Source organism: Pristiophorus japonicus, chromosome 13, assembly GCF_044704955.1.
Source record: "Pristiophorus japonicus isolate sPriJap1 chromosome 13, sPriJap1.hap1, whole genome shotgun sequence".
Lineage (NCBI taxonomy): Eukaryota > Metazoa > Chordata > Chondrichthyes > Pristiophoridae > Pristiophorus > Pristiophorus japonicus.
In genome coordinates this window covers 71,623,403-71,648,999 of record NC_091989.1, presented here as the reverse complement: position 1 = coordinate 71,648,999, position 25,597 = coordinate 71,623,403, and the positions used below count along the sequence as shown (strand labels likewise).

The 25,597-nt window shown below is 45.9% G+C and overlaps 1 protein-coding gene across 2 annotated transcripts in view; it reads right to left on the bottom strand.

The window, feature by feature from the left end:
* The window catches only part of mrpl42 (mitochondrial ribosomal protein L42), a 72,810-nt gene extending 47,783 nt beyond the window's left edge, over positions 1–25,027 (bottom strand). Inside the window, exon 1 of one of the 2 annotated variants that reach the window (XM_070897639.1) lies at positions 24,918–25,027. In XM_070897639.1, coding sequence (XP_070753740.1) covers positions 24,918–24,972 — 55 coding nt within the window. In that variant the 5' untranslated portion in view covers positions 24,973–25,027. Of the gene's footprint in view, positions 1–21,088; positions 21,171–24,917 lie in introns of those variants that run through there. The other variant, XM_070897637.1, reaches the window with a different exon arrangement.
* Positions 25,028–25,597: the final 570 nt, after the last annotated feature.

Sequence of the window (25,597 nt, the reverse complement as noted above, 5' to 3'; positions counted from 1 at the left end):
TTTCTCCCGGTTAAGCAATGCCTCAATTTCAAAATTCTCATCCTTGTTTACAAGGAAATCTCATGGCCTCACCCCTCACTATCTCTATAATCTCCTTCAACCTCACAACCTCCCTGAGATATCTATGTTGCTCAAATTCTGATTTCTTGAGCATCTCTGATTATAATTGCTCAACCATTGGTGGCCATGCCTTCAGCTGCCTAGACCCCAAGCTCTGGAACTCACTGCCTAAAACTCTCCTTAAAAAAGGAGGGAGGTTTGCAGTATTGATTAATGAAACAATTACAGTTGTGAGGAAGGATAATATGTTCGAAAGATCATCAAATGAGGCTATATGGGTGGAAATAAAGAACAAAAAAGGGGCAATCACACTGCTGTGTACTATAGACCTTCACACAGTCCAAGGGAGATAGAAGAGCAAATTTGTAGGCAAATTGCTGACAAGTGCAAAAAACAATAGAAACATAGAAAATAGATGCAGGAGCCTGCACTACCATTCAATAAGATCATGGCTGATCATACAACTTCAGTACCCCATTTCTGCTTTCTCTCCATACCCCTTGATCCCTTTAGCCATAAGGGCCACATCTAACTCCCTTTTGAATATATCTAACGAACTGGCCTCAACAACTGTGGCAGAGAATTCCACAGGTTCACAATTCTCTGGTTGAAAAAGTTTCTCCTCATCTCGGTCCTAGATGGCTTACCCCTTATCCTTAGACTGTGACCCCTGTTCTGGACTTCCCCAACATCGGGAACATTCTTCCTGCATCGAACCTGTCCAATCCCGTCAGAATTTTATATGCTTCAATGAGATCCCCTCTCATTTTTCTAAATTCCAGTGAATATAAGCCTAGTCGATCCAGTCTTTCTTCATATGTCAATCCTGCCATCCCGGGTATCAGTCTGGTGAACCGTTGCTGCACTCCCTCAATAGCAAGAATGTCCTTCCTCAGATTAGGAGACCAAAACTGTACACAATACTCAAGGTGTGGTCTCACCAAGACCCTGTACAACTGCAGCAAGACTTCCCTGCTCCTATACTCAAATCCTCTCGTTATGAAGGCCAACATGCCATTTGCCTTCTTCACCGCCTGTTGTACCTGCATGCCTACTTTCAATGACTGATGTACCATGACACTCAGGTCTCGTTGCACCTCCCCTTTTTCTAATCTGTCACCATTCAGATAATAATCTGTCTTCCTGTTTTTGCCACCAAAATGGATAACCTCACATTTATCTACATTATACTGCATCATAGGGCAGTAAAAGTGGGGGATTGTGATTACCCTAATATTAACTGGGATACTATCAGTGTAAAAGGTACAGAGGGCATAGAATTCCTCAATCGCATTCTAGAGAACTTTTTTAGCCAATACGTAGCAAGCCCAACAAGAGGGGAGCGGGGGGGTAGGGGCAGTTCTGGATTTAGTGTTAGGGCATTAAGCTGGGCAGGTGGAAGGAGAAGCAGTGGGAGAGCATTTTTGTGGTAGTGATCATTTCAGCATAAGTTTTAGCATAATTATGGATAAGGACAAAGAAAAAACAGGAGTAAGGGTTCTAAATTGGAGGAATGTCAATTTTACTAGGCTGAGAAGTGATTTAGCAAAAGTGGACTGGAAACAGTTACTTGAAGGTAAATCAGTGCCAGAGCAGTGGGAGGCATTCAAGAGGGAGGTACATGGAGTTCAGGATAAACATGTTCCCACCAAGAAAACGGGTAGAACTGCCACATTTAGAGCCCCCTGGATGACAAGGTGCATACAGGGTAAGATAAGGAAAAAAAGGGAAGCTTATATCAGACATCGAGAGCTCAATACTGCAGAAAGCCGAGAAGTGTATAGAAAGTGTAGGGTGAAATTAAAAAGGAAATTAGGAAAGGAAAGAGAGGGCATGAAAAAATACTGGCAAGTCGAATCAAACAAAACCCCAAAATGTTTTACAATTACATAAAGAGCAGGAGGATAACGAAGGATAAGGGGTAAGCCATTTAGGACCGAGATGAGGAGGAATTTCTTCACCCAGAGAGTGGTGAACCTGTGGAATTCTCTACCACAGAAAGTTGTTGAGGCCAATTCACTAAATATATTCAAAAAGGAGTTAGATGAAGTCCTTACTACTAGGGGGATCAAGGGGTATGGTGAAAAAGCAGGAAGGGGGTACTGAAGTTGCATGTTCAGCCATGAACTCATTGAATGGCGGTGCAGGCTAGAAGGGCCGAATGGCCTACTGCTGCACCTATTTTCTATGTTTCTATGTTTCTATGAAAGAGTAGGGTCTATTAAGAACCAAATTGGTGATCTATGTATGAAGGTGGAGGATGTGGGTAAGATACTAAATGAATACTTTGTGGCTGTCTTCACAAAAGAGGGGGAACGATGCCAACGTTGAAGTTCAAGATGAAGAAAGGGAAATATTGGATGGGATAAACATAGTAAGAGAAGAATTAAGGGGTTTAGCATCCTTGAAAGTAGATAAATTACCAGGACCGGATGAAATATATCCGAGGCTACTAAACGAAGCAAGGGAGGAAATTGCGGAGGCTCTGACTATTATTTTTCAATCCTCCCTGGCTCCAGGAGTGGTGCCAGAGGATTGGAGGACTGCTAACATTGTTCCATTATTTAAAAAGGAAGGAAGGGATAAACTGAGCAATTTCAGGTCAGTTAGTTTAACCTCAGTGGTGGGCAAATTACTGGAATCAATTCTGAGGGACAGTATAAACCTTCATTTAGAAAGACACAGATTAATCAAGGTCAGTCAGCATGGATTTGAGTTCTTTGAGGAGGGAACAAGGAGGGTCGATGAGGGCAGTGTGTTTGATGTAGTTTACATGGATTTTAGCAAGGCTTTTGACAAGGTCCCACATGGTAGGCTGATCAAAAAAGTAAAAGCCCATAGGATCCAAGGGAGAGTGGCAAATTGGATCCAAAATTGGCTCAGTGGCAGGAAGCAAAGGGTAAGGGTTGAGGGGAGTTTTTGTGACTGGAAGGCTGTTTCCAGTGGGGTTCCACAGGGCTCAGTACTCGGTCCCTTTTTGTAGTATATACTAATGATTTGGACTTAAATGTAGGGGGCATGAGAAAGACACTTGCAGATGATACAAAAATTGTCCGTGTGGTTGACAGTGAGGAGGACAGCTCTAGACTGCAGGAAGATATCGATGAACTGGTCAGTTGGGCAGAAAAGTGTAAAATAGAATTAAATCCAGAAAAGTGTGAGGTAATGCATTTGGGGAGGAGCAACATGGCAAAGGAATAAACAATAAATGGGAGGATACCGAGAGGTGTGGAGGAGGAGAGGGACCTTGGAGTGTATGTCCACAGATCCTTAAAAGGTAGCAGGATGGGTCGATAAGATAGTTAAAAAGGCATACGGAATGCTTTCCTTTATTAGCCGAGGCATGGAATACAAGAGCAGGGAGGTTATGCTTGAACTGTATAGAACACTAGTTAGGCCACAGCTGGAGTACTGCGTGCAGTTCTGGTCACCACATTTTAGGATGTGCTTGCACTAGAAAGGGTGCAGAGGAGATTTACGAGGATGTTGCCAGGACTGGAAAACTTTAGCTATGAGGAAAGATTGGATTGGCTGAGGTTGTTTTCCTTGGAACAGAGGAGGCTGAGGGAAGATTTAATTGAGGTGTATAAAATTATGAGGGACCTAGATAGAATGGATAGGAAGGACCTATTTCCCTTAGTAGAGGGGTAAATAACCAGGGGGCATAGATTTAAAGTAGTTGGTAGAAGGATTAGAGGGGCGATGAGGAAACATTTCTTCACCCAGAGAGTGGTGGGGGTCTGGAACTCACTGCCTGAAAGGGTGGTAGAGGCAGAAACCCTCACCACATTTAAAAGGTACTTGGATGTGCACTTAAAGAGCCGTAACCCACAGGGCTACGGACACAGTGCTGGAAGGTGGGATTAGGCTGAGTAACTCTTTTTCAATCGGCACAGACACGATAGGCTGAATGGCCTCCTTCTGTGTCGTAATTTTCTATGATTCTATGATTATCTCTTTTAAGACACTGCTTAAAACCTACCTCTTTGACTAAGCTTTTGGTCATCTGCTGTAATTTCTTCTTATGTGGCTCGATGTCAAATTTTTGTCTTCTAACACTCCTGTGAAGCGCCTTAGGACATTTTACTACGTTAAAGGTGCTATATAAATACAAGTTGTTGTTGTTGTAAGATGTTAGGAAATTCAACAATTATTATCTGTGATGAACATTCATATGTAATAACAAGTTAAGAAGCAAAACGGCTACATGGGACATTGGGAACATTGTTGCACTGCGGAAGATTTGAAGAAGTTGGATACAGATGTGCCAGTTTACTTCTCTGTTCTCTCAGACACCACACCAAGCCACCAGCTCTCAACCATTCCCTTGGAATTTCACAGCTGCTGTGCAGCACTTAAAGCTACAACAACAAGGATCACATAAGGCCACAAAGTTAACAGTCCTTCTCTTCATTAAGATTACAAAGGCAGATTTGAAGTGGTCCAAGTGTAATTTCTGCTGCCAGGTGTATTATAACAGTTTGAGACGTTTCCCTACACACCCTGGACAGAATCTAGTTTGCATTTAGTTTACGACAATGACATAAAAGTTAGATTCAGTTTACAACAACAACAACATTCATTTCTGTAGTGTCTTTAATGTAGAAAACATTCCAAGGCTCGTCACTGGAGCATTATCAGACAAGCATTGACACTGAGCCAAAGAAGGAAACGTTAGGACAGGTGACCTAAAACTTGGTCAAATAGGTAGGTTTTAAGGTGTGTCTTAAAGGAGGAGAGAGAGATGGAGCAGTTTAAGGAGGGAATCCAGAGATTAGAGCCTAGACAGCTGAAAGCATGGCCGCCAATGATCAGGTGAAGGAAATGGCGGATGCACAAGAGCCCAGAGTTGGAGGAACGCTGAGTTTTCGGAGGGCTGTAGGGCTGGAGAAGGTTACAGAGATAGGGAGGGATGGGGCCATTGAGGGCTTTGGACACAAAGATGAGAATTTTAAATTCAAGGTGTTCGTGCAGTGGGAGCCAATGTAGATCAGTGAGCACAAGAGTGATGGATGAATGTGATGGTGCAAGTTAAAATATGGGTAGCAGAGTTTTGAATGAGCTCAAACTTATGGTGAGTGGACGATGGAATGCTCATCAGGAGAGCATTGGAATAGCCATTACAAAGGGTTAACTGCCAAAGGTACAACATTCTTTAACTTACCACTCAGAGCTGTTTAGAGTGTTGATTAGAATCATAGAATCATAGAATGGTTACAGCACAGAAGGAGGCCATTCGGCCCATCAAGCCCATGCTGGCTCGCTGCAAGAGCACTTCAGCTAGTCCCACTCCCCCGCCCTTTCCCTGTAGCCCTGCAATTTTTTTTTTCTTCAGGTACTTATCCAATTCCCTTTTGAAAGCCACAATTGAGTCTGCCTCCACCCTTTCAGGCAGCGCATTCCAGATCCTAATCACTCACTGCATAAAAAGGTTTTCCTCATGTCGCCTTTGGTTCTTCTGCCAATCACCTTAAATCTGTGTCCTCTGGTTCTCGACCCTTCCGCCAATGGGAACAGTTTCCCTCTATCTACTCTGTCCAGACCCCTCATGATCTTGAACACCTCTATCAAATCTCCTCTCAACCTTCTCTGCTCTAAGGAGAACCCCAGCTTCTCCAGTCTATCCATGTAACTGAAGTTCCTCATCCCTGGAACAATTCTTGTAAATCTTTGGGAAACAATTGGAATCCATTGAGTGCATTCCAAGGCGATTTACCCCCTGCTGCTAGACGGGTTCCCAGTGTGGTACACCAGACAGGTCAGCCATTGCAGACCGTTTCCCCTGGCTGGGAAATCCAGAACAAGGGGGTCACAGTCTCAGGGGATATGGGGTAGGAAATTTAGGATCGAGATGAGGAGAAATGTTTTCACTCAGAGGACGGTGAACCTGTGGAATTCTCTACCACAGAAGGCTCTGGAGGCCAATCACTGAATATATTTAAGAGGCAGATAGATAGATTTCTAGAAACAAAAGGCATGAAGGGGTATGGGGAAAAAGCGGGAAGATGGTGTTGAGATAGAGGATCAGCCATGATCATATTGAATGGCAGTGCAGACTCGAAGGGCCAAATGGCCTACTACTGCTCCTATTTTCTATATTTCTATGCTGACTTTAGAATGTTACAATAGCTTTGAGACAACATTCTTTGTTAAGGTTTGATTCTAGGTATTTCTTACCATTATGATAGAATAGTTTTCATTCAATATGCCTCAGCTGCACAGGAGATATTGGTGCTAAAGGCCCCCACATCAAGGGGGCACAGCACTTAATTTGATGGTAACTTTGAACAACAGCTCAGCCCATCAATCCGCGATACACAGAGTTGGAAGAGGACTGCATTTGTTTTCACTCTCGCTCTCTCTGAGAGACTGAGAAGAATCACAACTGGGTATAATTGCATAGGGCTGGTAACAGAGGGAGAAGGAGCAGTTAGTTTAGGGATAGCCAGCTTGTGAGTATTGCCTCATTGTCTGCATGCCAGACACGAGACTCCCAAAGCAAACGCTCTACTCGGAATTCCTTCACGGCAAACGAGCCAAAGGTGGGCAGAGGAAACGTTACAAGGACACCCTCAATGCCTCCCTGAAAAAGTGCAACATCCCCACTGACACGTGGGAGTCCCTGGCCAAAGACCGCCCTAAGTGGAGGAAGAGCATCTGGGAGGGCGCTGAGCACCTCGAGTCTCATCGCTGAGAGCATGCAGAAATCAAGCGCAGGCAGCGGAAAGAGCGTGCGGCAAACCAGTCCCTCAACGAATATCTGTCCCACCTGTGACAGGGACTGTGGTTCTCGTATTGAACTGTTCAGCCACCTAAGGACTCACGTTTAGAGTGGAAGCAAGTCTTCCTCGATTCCAAGGGATTGCCTAAGATGATGATGATTGCCTAGAATAGTAGCAATGTATTTTTTATCATTTTTATTGTTTGAGGAGTGGTATGATGTAGATGTATCTCACTGGAAATATTCTTGTTTGGCTTCCATAAAGAAGGCAATTCTGAACACGAGAGCTGATGAGAGGTAACCATCTACAACATCAGCTAGCATTGGAGCCAGGAAGGGAAGTTGTCAGTGGTTTTGTGGGAATGGAGTCCAGGGAGCAGAAGATAGGTCTCATGGACACTGATGAATTCACAGAAATGTGATTATTTAACTAGATATTCAGGAGTAAATGATCACTCGAGGCTTGCTTATGGGAGTAACTGGTTACGTTCAGCCTGAAAGAATATCGACTGCAGGCCCATGCAATTTGTAGCCATGTCTCTAGCATTCTGATAGAGACAATCTATTTGCTTTTAGCTGGAACTTGAGACATTGGGAATGTGTTTAACAAGAGGAAATGACGATAAAAGATTTATAAAAAGGAAAATTTAATATGGAATTCCCTTTCTTTTTTTAGAAACGTGATGTAAAACCGTCTCACTGTCTATTGGATCAACCTCTCAGGACAGGCTGACCCACCTCATTTCTAATGGCGAATAGAATGCTGAGAATGGTTGAATAAGATAAAAGCAGTTTAGACATAGGATCAAGTTAACAGACAATGCATCATGCATCATTCTACAAACAACAGCAAAGCAAAGTATTTGACTGCACATCAAGAGGTCCTCAGTTCATATCCGAGTGGCCCCTTAGAGATCGATATGTTTAAAGTGTCAGCCATTGATCAGTGGTAGCAGACGTCCTTCTAAGTCAGAAAGTCATGGGTTCAAGCCCCACTCCAGAGACCTGAACTCATAATCCAGGCTGACATCTCAGTATGGTACTGAAAGAAAGAAAGAACTTGCATTTATATAGCGCCTTTCTCGACTTCAGGGCGCCCCAAATTGCTTTACAACAAATGAAGCACTTTTGAAGTGTGGTTACTGCTGTAATGTAGGAAACACAGCAGCCAATTTACGCACAGCAAGGTCCCACAATCAGCAATGAGATAATGACCAGATAATCTGTTTCGATTAAACTGATTGAGGGATAAATATGGGCTGCGCTTCTACGAATAGAGCTAGGGGATCTTTTACATCCATCTGTGTAAAGTCCTGACCTTGCAGTACAGACTTACACGAGGCACATGCTGAAGTCAAGGTCACTCTGGACCTGCACCTTTATTTCACAGCTCTCGAGTGCCGCACTTGCCTGAGACCTTTATATGCCTGTGTGGGACAGGTATGCAGTGTCTCCTGCAAGTGCACCCCTGGTGGTAAAGTATGCTTGTAGTTACAGGTCATATCTAGTTACAGTCATGTATAGCATGGTAAGATACAGTTATATACAGTAGTGTGAGATACATGACATCACCTTCCCCCAAGGTCTCATTGTCTTTATAGAATCAGTCTCTCAGGTGGTCTATGCTCTCGCGTGGAGCGTCTTAGTTGTGGTTCAGTTGTTTGCCTTGGTGCCTGTTTTTCTTTCGGTATGATTGCTGGTATCTCGCCTGGGCTGTCTGTTGAGACTGCCCTTTCCTCAGGTTGTTCCCTCTGTCTGTCCACCAGGTGTGGTGTGAGTTCCACATTGCAGTCTGCCTCTAGTTCTGCAGTGTTGTTGGTGTATCTATTTTTTACTTGGTCTACATGCCTCTGGCAGGTTTGGCCATTGTCCATTTGTACAACCAGTAGCCTGTTTCCTTCCTTGCCTGTTACTGTCCCTGCAAGCCATTTGGGACCCCTGCCATAGTTTAGCACAAACACTTTGTCCCCTATCTCATTCCACCTCCCCCTCGAATTTCAGTCATGGTACTCAGTTAGCTTCCGGCGCTTTGCCTCTACAATTTCATGCATGTCTGGGAGGATTAACGAGAGCCTAGTCTTTAAGGTCCATTTCATCAATAGTTGCGTGGGGGGAACCCCAGTCAACGAATGCGGACGAGATCTGGATGCCAGCAGCAGTCACGATAGGCGGCTTAGCAGTGTGGGACCTTGGATTTTTAGCATGCCTTGTTTAACGATTTGCACTGCTCACTCCGCCTGGCCATTGGAGGCCGGCTTGAACGGTGCCGTCTTAACGTGATTTATGTCGTGGTCAACTATGAAATCTTGAAATTCTGCGCTGGTGAAGCACGGACCATTATCACTGATCAATATGTCAGAAATTCCGTGCAAACATGGTTCTGAGGCTCTCCACAGTGGTGGAGGTGGTGCTCGAGTTTAAAATGGTGCACTCGATCCACTTTGAAAATGCATCAACGACTACGAGGAACATTTTGCCCATGAATGGGCCCGCATAGTCTACATGCACCCGCGACCACGGTTTGGTGGGCCAGGACCAGGGGCTTAGGGGGGGCCTCCCTGGGGGCATTACTGATTTGGGCACAAATGGTGCACCGCCGGATGCAGAGCTCCAAGTCCGCGTCAATGCCAGGCCACCAGACGTGGGATCTGGCTATGGCCTTCATGAGAATGATCCCCGGGAGCTCCCGGACAAACGCCTCTCTGCCTCGCAAGGGGATAACTACTCGGCTGCCCCACATCAGGCAGTCTGCCTGTAGTGATAGTTCATGCATGCGCCTATGGAAAGGTTTGATCTCCTCAGGGCAGGCATCGCAGGCCTCTGCCCAGTCACCAGTTAAAACACATCTTTTGACTAAGGATAACGTGGGGTTGCTGGTCATCCAGGCTCTGATTTGGCGAGCCATCATGGGCGAACCTGTGGATTCAAAGGCATTGATTGCCATGACCATCTCACAGTCCTGTTCGTCGGACCCTTCCGTGGTTGCCAGGGGCAGCCTGCTAAACGCATCGGCACAGTTGTCTGTGCCTGGTCTGTGCCTTATTGTGTAAGACGCCAGCATGAGTGCCCACCGCTGAATGCGCAGTGAGGCGTTGGCGTTTATTGCCTTGCACTCGAATAGCAGGGACGTGAGGGGCTTGTGGTCAGTTTCTAACGCGAACTTGGCCCCGAAAAGGTATTGGTGCATCTTTTTGACACCATACAAGCACGCGAGCGCCTCCTTCTCTACCATACCGTACCCGCGCTCCGCCCGCGAAAGTGACCTGGAGGCATAAGCGATGAGTTGCAATTTGCCCGCATCATTGACATGCTGTAAAACGCACCCGACCCCGTACGCTGATGCATTACATGTAAGAACTAGCTTTTTACCTGGGTCAAAAAAAGCTAAAACACTGTTGGCACATAGAAGGTTGCGTGCCTTATTGAAGGCGCGTTCTTGGGCGTCCCCCCAAAACCAATCGCACCCCTTTCTGAGTAGCACGTGGAGAAGCTCAAGTTCTGCATAAAGTTCCCAAAGTAATTGAGTAGCCCGAGAAAGGCGCGCAGTTCCGAGACATTCCGGGGCCTGGGTGCCAGACAAATTGCTTCGGTTTTGGATTCTGTTGGGTGGATTCCATCAGTGGCAATCCTTCTGCCCAAAAATTCAACCTCGAGCGCGAGAAACAGTAACTTGGATTTCTAAACTCTTAGGCCTAACCGATCCAATTGACTTAGTACTTACTCCAAATTACGGAGATGGGAGTCGGTGTCCCTGCCCGTGATGAGTATGTCATCTTGAAACACAACCGTCCCCGGGATGGACTTGAGCAGACTCTCCATGTTGCGCTGGAATATAGCAGCTGCCGACCTGATGCCGAATGGGCATCGATTGTACATAAAAAGGCCTCGATGTGTGTTGATGGTGGTGAGTAGCTGAGACTCTTCGGTCAGTTCTTGCGTCATATACGCAGATGTGAGATCTAGTTTCGAGAAAAGTTTTCCTCCAGCCAACATGGCAAATAGGTCCTCCACTCTGGGAAGCGGGTATTGGTCCTGTAGGGAGACTCTGTTTATGGTAGACTTGTAATCCCCACAGATTCGTACGGATCCATCAGGCTTCATGACGGGGACGATGGGACTTGCCCAGTCGCTAAATTCCACGGGTGAGATAATGCCTTCCCGCAGAAGCCGATCCAGTTCGTGTTCAATCTTTTCCCTCATCACATAAGGCACAGCTCTAGCCTTGTGATGGACCAGTCTGGCATCCTGTGTGGTGTAGATTTTAACTTTAGCGCCTTTGAAGGTGCCCACACCTGGCTGAAAGAGATGTTCAAAACGACTTAGAACTGTTGAGCAGGAGGTCCGTTCCTCTGACGACATGGCGTGAACATCATCCCATTTCCAATTTAGTTTTGCCAGCCAGCTTCTCCCCAACAGTGCTGGGAGATCTCCGGGGACAATCCACAGGGGAAGTCGGTTCACTGTCCCTTTGTGTGTGACTGAGAGCATGGCGCTGCCAAGGACTGTAACGATTTCTTTGGTATAGATCCTTAGTTTGGTGTCGATCCTTGTGAGTTTTGGTCTGTTGCTTTTGTGCAGCCACAGCTGTTCAAATTGTTGGACATTCATGAGAGATTGACTAGCTCCCGTGTCCAGTTCCATGTTGACGGGTATCCCGTTGAATAGGACCTTCATCATTATTGGGGGCGTCTTGTTGTAAGAACAGTGGACATTGATCGTGTTGACCCGCTGTACCTCGGTGTCCCGGGCACTGACCCCACCGTCTTCTGGTCCGCTTTCTGACCCTTCCGATTCGTATACCAGCCGAGCTGCTGTTTTTCTGCACATGCGAGCCAGATGCCCTGTATAATTACAGTTTCTGCAAACAGCATGCTGAAATCGACACCCCCTTGTTGAGTACCTTCCCCCACATCTCCAGCACAGACCGCTTCCATTGTTTCCGAAGGGATGAGCTGCATCTGGCTGATCTCCCTTGAGCTTCTCTCAGTTTGTAGTTGATTGCTCGCATTGTGGGTTGATGAGGTGTGAACGGCCGTTCATGTGGCCCTTGATGGCTTCTGGTGCCACTGCCTGCTGTTGAAAGCCTGCTATCCTGCCTTTGTCTGTGTGTAGGGGTAGCGGCTTGTTTCATGCTGTGAACCCCTTGTTCCGATGTTTCGTTAGTTGTTGTACCCGCAGTGTCGATCAACCTCGTTTCTTCTTCTCCTGCCAAGAATGTCTGTGCGACCAGTGCTGCTGCCTCTAGGGTCAAGTTCTTGATCTCTATAAGCTTTCGGAATATGCGTAGCCTATTCCTTCAATAAAAAAGTCTCTCAGTACTTCTCTCCTTAGTTAATCGGAGAACTCACATAAACTAGCCAGCCTCCGAAGTTCCACCACAAAGTCGGGTATGCTCTGCCCCACACAGCGTCTGTGGTTGTAGAACCTGTGTCTGGCCATGTGTAGGCTGCTCGCTGGCTTCAGGTGGTCTCTCACCAGTGTGCTCAACTCCTCAAACGACTCGCTTGCTGGTTTCTCGGGTACCAGCAGGTCCTTCATTAAGGCGTATGTTTTCGAGCCACAGCTGGTCAAGAGATGGGCTCTTCTCTTGTCTGCCTTATCGTCACCCAACCAGCTTTGGTTACAAAGCTTTGCTGGAGCCTTTCTATAAAGTCCTCCCAATTGTCTCCAGCATTGTATTTCTCATCTGAGCCGTTGGTAGCCATTCTGTGGATTCTGTGATCCCATAACTCGTCGCTACTGTAAAGTCCTGACCCTGCAGTACAGACTTATACAAGGCACATGCTGAAGTCAAGGTCACTCTGGACCTGCATCTTTATTTCACAGCTCTCGAATGCCGCACTTGCCTGAGACCTCCTTTATATACCTGTGTGGGACAGGTATGCAGTGTCTCCTGCAAGTGCACCCCTGGTGGTAAAGTATGCTTGAAGTTACAGGTCATATCTAGTTACAATCATGTATAGCATGGTAAGATACAGTCATATACAGTAGTGTGAGATACATGACAACCTGAGAAGGCAGACAGGATCTTAGTTTAATGTTTCATCTGAAGGACAGCACCTCCGACAATGCAGCACTTCCTCAGTACTGCACTGGAGTATCAACCTAGATTTTGTGCCCAGGTCCCTGGAGTGGGTCCTGAACCTACAACCTCTGACTCAGAGGTGAGAGTGCTACCCACTGAGCTACAGTTGACACTACTGAGGGAGTGCTTCAGTGTTGGAGGTGCCACCTTTACGATGAGCCATTGATCCGAGGCCCTGTCTGCTTTCTCAGATGGTCGTAAAAGATCCCACAGCATTATTCAAAGTGATGGGGAGTTCTTCCTAGTGTCCTCGCTAATATTTATCCCTCAACCAACACCTAAAAACAGATGCTGTGGTCATTTATTTCATTGCTGCCTGTGGGACCTTGCTTTGCTCAAATTGGCTGCTGTGTTTTCCCACCTTACAACAGTGGCTACACTTCAAAAGTACTTAACTGGCTTTGGGTTGTGAAAGGTGCTATATAAATACAAGTTCCTTCTTTCTTGAAATCAAACTGAAATCAGAAAGATACTAGGTTTCATATATGATAAAATTTTTTGTTATTTGATTAATCAGGCTATATGTTTATTATTCAGTGGATCTTCTGATCAGCTTGTGTCAAAGGTACAATATCACATCATTACATCTGCTAACAATATGCGCCTTACACTACTTAATTATCTCCAGCTAGTACTCAGGATTGGCTCGGCCTGCATCAGGATTTATATCTCAGGTTGTGGTATAAACTGTCAATTAAATTATAGCAATATGATCGATAACATGACTTCCTTTGCTCTTGATTATTCCACGTCTCTCCCTCCTGCTTGGTTGCTCTAGTTTCCAGACATTCAGCAGTCATCCTTCACTCCTTAGCTCCAATGTGAACTGCAGAACTATGGTTGGGGTTTCCTATATGTGTGCTTGCCAGCCCATGATTCTCTTTCCAGTCATGGTACTTACTGGGCAGGAAGTGTTGAGCGGTGAATTGTAAAACCCCATGGGGTATAAACTCATCCTGGGCGGTGGCACACAACAGTCGATCGCCAATCGACAGCCCGCTTTACACTTCACCCGATTTTCATCTCCGTTGAGGGAACAGGAAACTGAGTCGACTGCAAAAGCTGATTCACTGTCACCCATTTTGCGCTCAAGACTAATTTTATATCCCCCCCAACCCACCTCTGACTTTATCTGATTACAGCCCTCATCAAACTGATGAAATTCCTTTGGAGAAATGTCTTCTTTAATGGAAAGGGAGCGTTACTGTTTTTCTTCCTAACAAAGTACATCAGTCATTGAAGGTTGGCATGCAGGTACAGCAGGCAGTTAAGAAAGCAAATGGCATGTTGGCCTTCATAGCGAGGGGATTTGAGTACAGGGGCAGGGAGGTGTTGCTACAGTTGTACAGGGCCTTGGTGAGGCCACACCTGGAGTATTGTGTACAGTTTTGGTCTCCTAACTTGAGGAAGGACATTCTTGCTATTGAGGGAGTGCAGCGAAGATTCACCAGACTGATTCCCAAGATGGTGGGACTGACCTATCAAGAAAGACTGGATCAACTGGGCTTGTATTCACTGGAGTTCAGAAGAATGAGAGGGGACCTCATAGAAACGTTTAAAATTCTGACGGGTTTAGACAGGTTAGATGCAGGAAGAATGTTCCCAATGTTGGGGAAGTCCAGAACCAGGGGTCACAGTCTAAGGATAAGGGGTAAGCCATTTAGGACTGAGATGAGGAGAAACTTCTTCACCCAGAGAGTGGTGAACCTGTGGAATTCTCTACCACAGAAAGTTGTTGAGGCCAATTCACTAAATATATTCAAAAGGGTGTTAGATGAAGTCCTTACTACTAGGGGGATCAAGGGGTATGGCGAGAAAGCAGGAATGGGGTACTGAAGTTGCATGTTCAGCCATGAACTCATTGAATGGTGGTGCAGGCTAGAAGGGCTGAATGGCCTACTCCTGCACCTATTTTCTATGTTTCTATGTTTCTATTTTCTAAAGCACCAACAAGATTGCTTTCTCAGAAATCAGATTACAAAGAGGCCCGCTCACCGATTTCATTTCAGGGAAACCAACTATTCTCGCATCATTCATCAAAATATTATCTTCCCCTTAGATCCTAACTGGCTAATGAATACCTATTTTCAGAGGTTAAGGGGCCGAAATTGTTCCCTGCAGTAAACACGGTGCACCTGCCCTGTTTGAGCTGTTTTTACCGCCGCAGTGGCCTCTTGAGCGAAATTCCGCTCTTTGGCCTTTTTTTCCCAGCGGGCTGGAAGTCGGTCATAACGGGGGCGGAAGTGCGGTGGTAAGCGGAAGTTCGCACACTAGAGGGGCGGAAGTTGGGGGCGGGCGGAGTGTCCGCCGTTGTCACTCATCAGCGTAGTGCTGATGATGTCATCACACTGGCGCGTCACCACATCTCTCCCCTTCACTTAAAGGGGAGGGCCCCTGTGAGCTCTGCGATGCTTTAAGTTCGGTCCACTGGGCCACCGGGGAGGGTTTCGGCTGGGCCAGCGGCCTGGCACCCAAGAGAGGGTGCCGATCCTGGCCGATCCCGGGGGGCGTAATTGTCAGCCCGACATGGCAGTCGGCCGACAAAAAAAATAAGATGGCGGCCGCGGCAGTGCGCCCTCCCCTTTAATGACAACTGCACCACCATTTTAGAAGCACTGCAAACACAGTGCACCGGCAGGAGAAGCTGCCGGTGGCACCGAATGCCGGGAGCAAGATTTTCTCGGTGGACTTTCGCGATCGGGGGGGAACATCGGTGGTGCACGCACCGATGACACAATTAGAACGGATCGGCAGCAACGGGACAGTGGGTGGGGTGGGTGGGTCACTGCCGGGATACCGCAGGAGCGGAATTTTAAAAAATGGTGGGCATTCCACGAAAAATTGCCAGCCATTCCACTCTGCAGCGTGGCCGCCGACTTCCGGCAGTAACAGGCCTTAAGGGAAGGGGCAATTTTGTCCCCTCAGTATCAAGTAATTTCAATCAGTTTGAATCAGTCTTTGGCCCTGAAATTACATCATGGATTCTAGCATGGCTTAACCCATTCATCTGAAATTCCTTCCTGTGATAGTTTACTGAGGCATTAACCCATTTCTCTTAATTGAATGCCCAACTTAAGTAGTGGAGGAAGGAGGGTCTGACGAACAGATTGGGGGTAATTTTCAGCATTGCTGCCTGATGCAAGATTCTGCAAATCCCCTGGGAGGATAGATGCGCCAACGTAAGCCTCCTCGTCCAGGCCAACATCCCCAGCATTGAAGCACTGACCACACTCGACCAGCTTTGTTGGGCAGGCCACATTGTTCGCATGCCTGACACAAGACACCCAAAGCAAGCGCTCCACTCGGAACTCCTACACAGCAAGCGAGCCCAAGGTGGGCAGAGGAAACATTTCAAAGACACCCTCAAAGCCCCCTTGATAAAGTGCAACATTCCCACCGACACCTGGGAGTCCCTGGCCAAAGACCGCCCTAAGTGGAGGAAGAGCATCTGGGAGGGCGGTGAGCATCTCGAGTCTCATCGCCGAGAGCATGCAGAAATCAAGCGCAGGCAGCGGAAAGAGCGTGCAGCAAACCAGTCCCACCCACCCCTTCCCTCAACGACTGTCTGTCCCACCTGTGACCCGTATTGGACTGTACAGTCACCTAAGGACTCATTTTAGAGTGGAAGCAAGTCTTCCTCGATTTCGAGGGACTGCCTATGATGATGATGAACCTGGCGCAGTGTATTGGCCATCTGTTGTAGAACCCACCCTATTTACACACCATTGACTGTTATAAGAATGAACATTGAGCAGGTTCAATAATGGCTGGGTGATCCGCTCTGCCAAGCGGTGAAGGTGAAAATGACCTCCTGTTGAGCATTACTAACACACCAATGGTGATGGACAGGATAAGATCCACTGGTCCATTGAGCCTGTCCCACACAACTGCGATGCATCGCAATACATACACTCCTCTATCCGTACATGTGGTTTCCTGGGAGAGGTGATTAAAACCCAGGCCAATTAGGGAAAAAAAATCTAGAAAATTCCTCGTCGATCTCATTAGATGATCAAAACTATTCCTGGAGACCACCCTGGCCCTGATTAATGTTACCAGATACCTCCCTCTTGTAAAGGTGATCTCCGCCCCAGCCTTAAACAAGTCCGGCTCTCGCTTGCAACAATTCAGTAAATTAACATTCTTGACATAGGCCCACAGCCTGTACCACCGGCCCACTATCCCCTGGGAAAAGAACTACCTCCTAACATCTAACCTAGTTCTGGCCTTACGTAACTTGAGATTGTGGTCCCCTAGTCCTCCATAACCTAGTTAGTGGAAAGAAACTGTCTACCCAAACACAATCAATTCTCTGCATCATCTTATAAACCTTGATCAAATCAGCTCCAATTCAATACTTCTCCAAAGTGTAGAGCCTTCGAGCCTATCTAGCCTGTGCAGTTCTGGTCACCACATTACAGGAAGGATGTGATTGCACTAGAAGGGTGCAGAGGAGATTTATGAGGATATTGCCAGGACTGGAAAACTTTAGCAATGAGGAAAGATTGGATTGACTGGGATTGTTTTCCTCGGAACAGAGGAGGCTGAGGGGAGATTTAATTGAGGTGTATAAAATTATGAGGGGCCTAGATAGAATGGATAGGAAGGACCTGTTTCCCTTAGCAGAGGGGTCAATAACCAGGGGGCATAAATTTAAAGTAATTGGCAGAAGGATTAGAGGGGAGATGAGGGAACATTTCTTCACCCAGAGGGTGGTGGGGGTCTGGAACTCACTGCCTGAAAGGGTGGTAGAGGCAGAAACTCTCATCACATTTAAAAACTACTTGGATGTGTACTTAAAGAGCTGTAATCTACAGGGCTACGGATCAAGAGCTGCAAGGTGAGATTAGGCTGGATAGCTCTTTTTCGACCGACACGGATACAATGGGCTGAATGGCCTCCTGTGTCATAATTTTTCTATGATTCTATTTCTACAATCTATTAACTAAGATAATTCAGAATGGGAATTAATCTTGTGGCCCTCCTCTATGTTCATACACGAGTATCTTCCCAGCCAAACGTTTACTTCACATAGTATTGTGCTGTCTTTCACTTACATGCTTGATATCTCTGATCTATGACATAAAGTTCCATTCTAGTGAACCACTGGGGCAGTTGTCCCCAGTCTTGAGGCCCAGTGCTGGAATTCTGCATAGAAAATAACAGCATTGCACATGGGTGATCTCAGGCCTTGAGGACAATTGTTAAGTTTAGCTGACCCTCATGTTTGAAGGATAAGGGAGTCAAGGGTTATGGGGAGCGGGCGGAGAAGTGGAGTTGCCAAGATCAGATCAGCCATGATCTTATTGAATGGTGGAGCAGGCTCGAGGGGTCAAATGGCCTACTCCAGCTCCTATTTATTATATTCTTATTGTTGTGTATGTAATAACTTAATAGACTGAATACTGTAAACTCCGAACAGGTACAAACCTGGCTCTACTTTATTAGGACCAAAAGTGATTACATTACAAGATGGCTGGCCTTTTATACCTGGGCCGCACACATGTGCGCACAGCCCAATGATCTCCGACAGTGGCGCCACCTGGTGGCTAGTAAACCCAAGCATTCATATATGACACTTATATTCTGACCTATCCCTAAAAGGCTTCTCTCAACTACTCGCTGTAGACTGATTTGAATAGGCAAATCCAGCTCATTGTAGTTGCTTGTAAATTCCTGGCTCCAGGTCAGAAAAACCCATTGTAAAATGAGAAGTTTTCCATTGTTCTTTTTTTTTAAAAGTTTTTTATTTAGCATCTGTGACAAAATGTGACACTTTGAAGTGTGAAATTTGGATTTGGAGGCATGGTAGATACAAGACTTAAGACATTTATTATACACGGAGGTTTGCTCAAAGGCACACTTTAACTAATGATTTGAAAACATGTATATAATTGGACAGTACTACTTTTACAATGGGTTTTTCTGACCTAGAGCCAGGAATTTACAAGCAGCTACAATGAGCTGGATTTGCCTATTCAAATCAGTGACACTCTGATAAGGATGCATACACTGTTCAGTACAGCAATGTATCATTTTGATAGTCATTTCTCTTTAATATGCTCGCTATATTCCTTTGTGCCTCAGTCCTTCCAGCTGGATGCCGCATGAGTATTAACCAGTCTGGTGTTGTGTGATGTGGGTTTAAAATATTCGTACTTTGAACACTGCCTCCAAATACATTTTCAAAGAAAAATAGTTCCTGTAATTAGAATGTGATGCAATATAATTTTCCTGGAACATGAAAAATATTCATGAAAGTGTCATTGTTGCAATGGTGTTTTAACTATTGGAATCCACCAACCATCTGGAGTTCAAATGCTGGCACCGTTAGCAGTAGATCATGGAGCGAACATAAAAGTATGCAGCTGGTTGACTCTCAGGGGTCCATTTTGATTTTTGGGCGGCCGCTTGTTCCAGTGCGAAGGTGCCCCTCACGATTTTGAGGCCCCAGCCTCATTTAAATGAGGCAGGCGTCCTGTTACAGCAGCCGGTTAGGGGCCTCATGGGCAGGGGCTACTGACAGCAAGGACAGGTGCCAGGGGTGGTGGGGAGAGTGTCGCGGTCGTGCAGGGCGGGAGGGGTGGCAGCGAGCCTGATTATTTTTGTGAGCCCCAGAGCATCCTGCTTCCCTTGGGGCACACAAATATAATTCGACACTTACCTTTGGCCGGGCCTCTTCGGTTCCATTGCCTGCGGAGCAGGTCGGAGTGGGCATGGCGCAAACTCTGACCAGTTCTGACCTACAACAGGGGTCGGGGTTCTGCTTGTGTTATAGCACCCACTATTTCTCTATTAAAAAGGGGGTCTATCGCCTGAAACAGGCGGCCCCTTTCAAAATGGAGCCGGCCGCAGAGCCAGTGTTAACGGGCCAGTCAGGCCACCGACCCCATTTTGAGGCCATTACCATCCCATTAACGCCAGGCCAAGCAAGTGAGGATTGACCCCACTGTAAGCCCGAAAGTGAAAAGAGCTTTTACATTTTCTACTGTACACAAAGAAAAACATTCCTTTTACCTGAATTTTATTCGTTCATCAATACACCAATCAAGCCACCTGTTTTAAAAAGTTATAAATGAGTAAATTATGTTTTTGAAATGAGAATAGATTTTTTGATTCATCGGGTGCACCGTGAATCAGGCAGGGAGATCTCTGTGCCCAATTGCCAGATCTGCATTGCTGGTGAGCAGGGGTCCTTGCAGGGAACCTTGGCTGGTAAAATCTACCCTTGGGGCTAACAGAATCATAACTGCATTTATAAAGAATGGGTTTATGATTTCACGACACCTGGCACACACGAAGAAAGTTTTTACACACTGACAAGTGCTGCAAGACATCTAAACCTATCTGCGGAAACAATATTCAGTGAGCGGGTGGTCAACTTATGGAACAAATTCCCTCATCATCATCATCATAGGCAATCCCTCGAAATGAGGATAACTTGCTTCCACGCCAAAAAGGGATGAGTTCACAGGTGTTTCAATAATATTCCAGGTCCCGAACTACATCCTGAAGGGTGGAAGATGCCTGTGCGTGGATTTTTTTAACGTGTGGTGACCGTTGCACACCAACCGCCACACGAGCTTGACAGAGCTAGGTCTTAGTCCAGTGGCGAGGATTAACCAAGATGACCGGAGACCAGCTCTGCTGCATGGACCTAGTGTGCACACATATTGCAGTGTGGGCTGGCCCGTGCTGCCCCTGGGCCCTCGCCTCTTCTGGGCCCCGATCACCTCCCTCTACGAACTCTTGCCGCTCCTTCACCCCGACCTCGCTGCTCCTGCTGTACCTGCCTGCGCTGCAGTCAGCCGTTGCTGTCTGCATCGACAAATTCTTATTGCTTTTTTTCCCACAGGGAACTATTTTTGGAGCAAAGGAAGATGATTTCCGGGCCAAAAGGACTGCTCCCCACCTGCTGGACCCGCTGCAATCCCAGGCCGAAAGGACTGCACCCCACCCCCCGTTCTCATTGCCAGTTGAAGTTTGGGAGCGGGAGGGCCATTCGGCCTGGGAACAGATTCCCTAGGGAGACGGTGGAAACTGTTTGCACTGACTCATTCAAATGCAAATTAGATAGATTTCTTTAAAAAAATAATATTTTGGGGATACAGTATATGAGCAGTTTGAGACATGACGTGTGGTGAGTGTAGCGAGCTTGGGAGGAACGGGTGACTGTGAACCTGTGGTTCCCAAAACTTTCCCCCACTGGGGGTTTTCCTCACCTCGTGTCTGGATCTGTTGTAGACTCATTGATGGAGATTGATCACTGTGATTGGTCAACAACTCCATTGTTGTACCAGGTGACTCCCAGGATGGTCGAAGGCGAACTAGATGGAACGTGGTTTTTGATTGGACAGGTTAGATGCAGGAAGAATGTTCCCGATGTTGGGGAAGTCCAGAACCAGGGGTCACAGTCTAAGGATAAGGGGTATGCCATTTAGAAACGAGATGAGGAGAAACTTCTTCACTCAGAGAATTGTGAACCTGTGGAATTCTCTACCACAGAAAGTTGTTGGGGCCAGTTCGTTGGATATATTCAAAAGGAAGTTAGATGTGGCCCTTACGGCTAAAGAGATTAAGGGATATGGAGAGAAAGCAGGAATGGGGTACTGAAGTTGCATGATCAGCCATGATCTTATTGAATGGTGGAGCAGGGTCGAAGGGCCGAATGGCCTGCTCCTGCACCTATTTTCTATGTTTCTATAACCTGCAATATTTAGTTGCCAGTCCTGTCTTTATGTATCCATGTTTCAGTTATTCCTACTACATCTGGTTCCTCGCTGAGGATTATTGCCTGGAGTTCCCCGTTTTATTTTGAATGTTCTGTACATTGCTGTACAGGCAGTTTAATTCATCGTTTATCTTCAGACTTATGTTATTTTCACCAGATCCTCCCTCCGCCCTCTCAACGTATCACACTCGTTTACCCTCAGAGTCAATTTTAGGAGATTGGGAAAAGTTTACGATGACTTGATTAAAGCTAGTACACAAAAATACCACATTTTGACACCTGCTTGGTGTGCGCGGCAGCTGTGAGCCGAAAGTTCAATGCCTTCGAGTGTGACATTTCTGATTTAGTTATCTAAATTCTGGCCATCTCAAGTAGGGAGGCTTCAGTCACTTTGAAAACAGACTGTGGTGGTGCTGTGTATTAGATGCCAGCTTCTTATCTCAAGAGCTTGTGGTCAGATACCGCCCAGACTGTTGGGCTAAAGATTTCCTCTGCCTGTTACAGCCTGGAAAGATCCGACCGCTAGAAATATGGAATGTCTCAACCCATTCCAATTGGTCATGGGACTACTGCAGAAAACAACTCCAATTACCGAAACACGATAGAAGGTGTTACATGATAGAGGGGACGCAGTATAGGTGTATATAATGGTTTATGTAAAACCATTAAGTTTCCAGGTTGGGTTATATTTTTTAAGTGCAACACTAAACAGTGCTCCTTTATAATTCTGAACTTCTGAACGTTTTTCATTTAATTATTACGACCGTATTGGCTTAATTTAGCTGCAATCTGCAATCTCCATATTTGCTTTTAGGGGCCTCTGAGTATTCAAATAGCTCTTATCGTATAATGCTAGACAGCAGTATAACATTAACTGATTTAAATCAGCATCACTGCCATTACACTTTGCTCAAGAAGTGACTGTAAAAATTCAGTAATAACCAACCCGCGGTATAATATTTAACAACAGATCGTATTCCAGCAACAATCTAATGAAATGCTCTCTGGGCTTCAGATTGACCTGGATGTGCAAGAGGATCAGATGTAGTCACATCCCTGTATATCCTTTGTAATCTAGTACAGGCAGTCACTCCCTCTCCCACTTTACATCAACTTTATATACACGGGATTCAGCCGCCTTCAGTAGAACTCGTGGAGCTCCATGAATGTACAGGAAGGGGCACTGTCCTATCATCAAACCTCCTCTGTCCCGTTTCTTGAAATCACTCTCTTTATTCAAAGGAAACTAAGCTTTTTGAAACTATTACTGGGCACAACTCGTACAAAACAACGCCTCAAAACGGCTCTGACTGTTTTTACAGAGTGAAGGCTGAGAGAACCCAACGTGGGGAAAGTATCCGAATTTAGAACCATTCCTCAGACCGATTTATAAATACCAAAGGGGAAAAATGACTTTTAGTTTTTTTTTTAAAGAAACGAGCTTACTCTGGGAAATGGCACTGAAAATAATCACTGAAAATAATCACAGATAATAATTGTTGAAAATAATTACTGAAAATAATTACTGAAAATAATTAGATAATACTTACTGAAAATAATTACTGAAAATAATTAGATAATAATTACTGAAAATAATTACTGAAAATAATAACTGAAAATAATTAGATAATAATTACTGAAAATAATTACTGAAAATAATCACTGAAAATAATTAGATAATAATTACTGATAATAATTACTGATAATAATTACTGAAAGTAATCAGATAATAATTACTGAAAATAATCACTGAAAATAATCAGATAATAATTACTGAAAATAATCACTGAAAATAATCAGATAATAATTACTGAAAATAATCACTGATAACCACTGAACTCTTACAGCAGATAACCCACGTGTGATGAACGGTCTTTCCCCAGTACCTGTTCAGCGATCTATATTTCTCATTATTTAAGTATTGCGTTTGTTCCCATCCAGTGTTTTAAAACTGCAACGATGCTGAGCCTGAGACCAAACTCCCCCACACATCGTGTCCCACACAAGCTGTATTGCCCTGATTAGAAACAATATTTGTAATCCATTTATTCGGCTAAAAGTCTTCACCAAAAGTACTTTCGAAATCATTGTGCACACCCAGCTGTGCTCCGCCGCGAAGGTGTTGCCATCCCCCAGACCGACACACACGCCAGTCTCGCCGATTTTGAACTCACTGGTTTTTACTTTGTCTGATCGCTCAACCCACCCGCTGGGCAATAACTGCTTAAATCTGAAATCCCGAGCCCAGCGCCCTGGTCAGGTAAGCAATACTTTATTCCCACTGTATGTCTGCAAACCCCCGACTATGAACGCCCAGTGATTTCAACGCCCAAGACCGTATTCAAACTCTCCACTTGTGTTCCAATTTTCCACAATAAATGATTCGCTCCGAATCCCGGCGGGTAAAGGGTGAGAATATAATTGGGCTGCGGGGCTACATTCACCTTGCTAACTTGGGATAGAATCAGTACTGGACTGGGACAAGTGAGGCTCTAACAGGCCCGTGTTAAACACACAGCTTAGGGACAAGCCGCTCCCTCTAAAATCAACAACTAAAACAAGCCCTCTGCCCAAGCTGGAGTGCTGCTGTCACAGGGGCGGCGGTCTCTCGGTTTGGGCCGAGGTCGCGCCGTGTTCCCGGAGCCCAGCTGTTGGGAATGTGTAAAAGGGTCGGAGCCCTCAAACTCCTCCAGCCGAGCCGCAGCAACCAGAGTTCAAGCTGAGAAGGGCGAGGCAGTTGGTTTGTCCGAATTGTGAAACTAACTTTCACACAGCTCAAATAAAGCCGCTCTCTCGTTTCTCACAGACACTCAGGTGGATACCCTCGGCTTATCTCCTCAAACCAAGACCATTGTACTGACTCAAACACTTAGCGCTTAATTCTCTAAACACAATCCTGTCCTCTCGCAGTTATACAGTCCAGAGCACTCCCTTACACATAGTGCAATACCCGCACTGTTTCTGTGACGGATAAAAGTCGATTGAGGTGTTTGATTTGGGACTGGTTATTGATACCTTGACAACTTCGAAAACTTCCATATTCAACACTCGGTGGTCCCAGCCTGTACTGACTTTCAATATCCCACACTAACAAACAAGGAATTGTGATCATCGCCTTTATATATATATATGTGTGTGTGTGTGTGTATGGATATATTCATATATATATATGTGTATGCGTAGGAATATATATATATATATGTGTGTGTGTGTTCATGTGTGTAACATACACATATATAATCTACACACACACACACACATATATATATATATATATATAGAGAATACATATAAAAGCCGGTCAGAGGCTACCAACTTGCCCCGAATTCTATGAGGAACATGATGTTGGACGGGTTGGGACCTGAGCCTGGACATGAACTTCCCCTCCCTGCTCCGAACTCTCGCCAAACCCCGGAGTATTCGACACTTCCTCCGCCGTCACCTCCCGTCATTAAAACTCGCTCCATTTTGCTTTTGTGCACTTATTGAAAGCGAAGTACAGATTTGTTTCGCAATCTTCACCATCGAGAGATTCTTGGAAACACATCGCAATGCGGGCTTTATATAACCGCTCGCACCTTAAAGCGAGACTGCCTACCGCCGCGAATGGGAGTGCTGGCCTGGGCACTGTCAGCCCCCGGGGCGATCCGGAGACAACACCAGTGTGTTACTGTGTCCCGCGGGAGGTCTCGGTCCTACCCTGGGGGGCATGGGCTGTGTTCAGGGAGACATGCGACACAGAGCTCGGACCGCCTTACTTTAAGGGCTGGCAGGCTGCCAGGGGCTACACGTGACTGAAATCTTGGAAAGTTCTTGGAAAGCGACCTCTGTGTGTGTTTGTGTATGGAAGAGGAAGGGAGAGGAAGGGAGGGGAGCAGGAGCAGGAGCAGGAGGAAGGGGGGAGGAGAGGGTGAGTGGGGGGGAGGAGAGGATGGGAGGGGGGAGGAGAGGATGGGAGGGGGGGAGAGTAGGGGGAGTAGGGGGAGGGGAGGCGAGAATA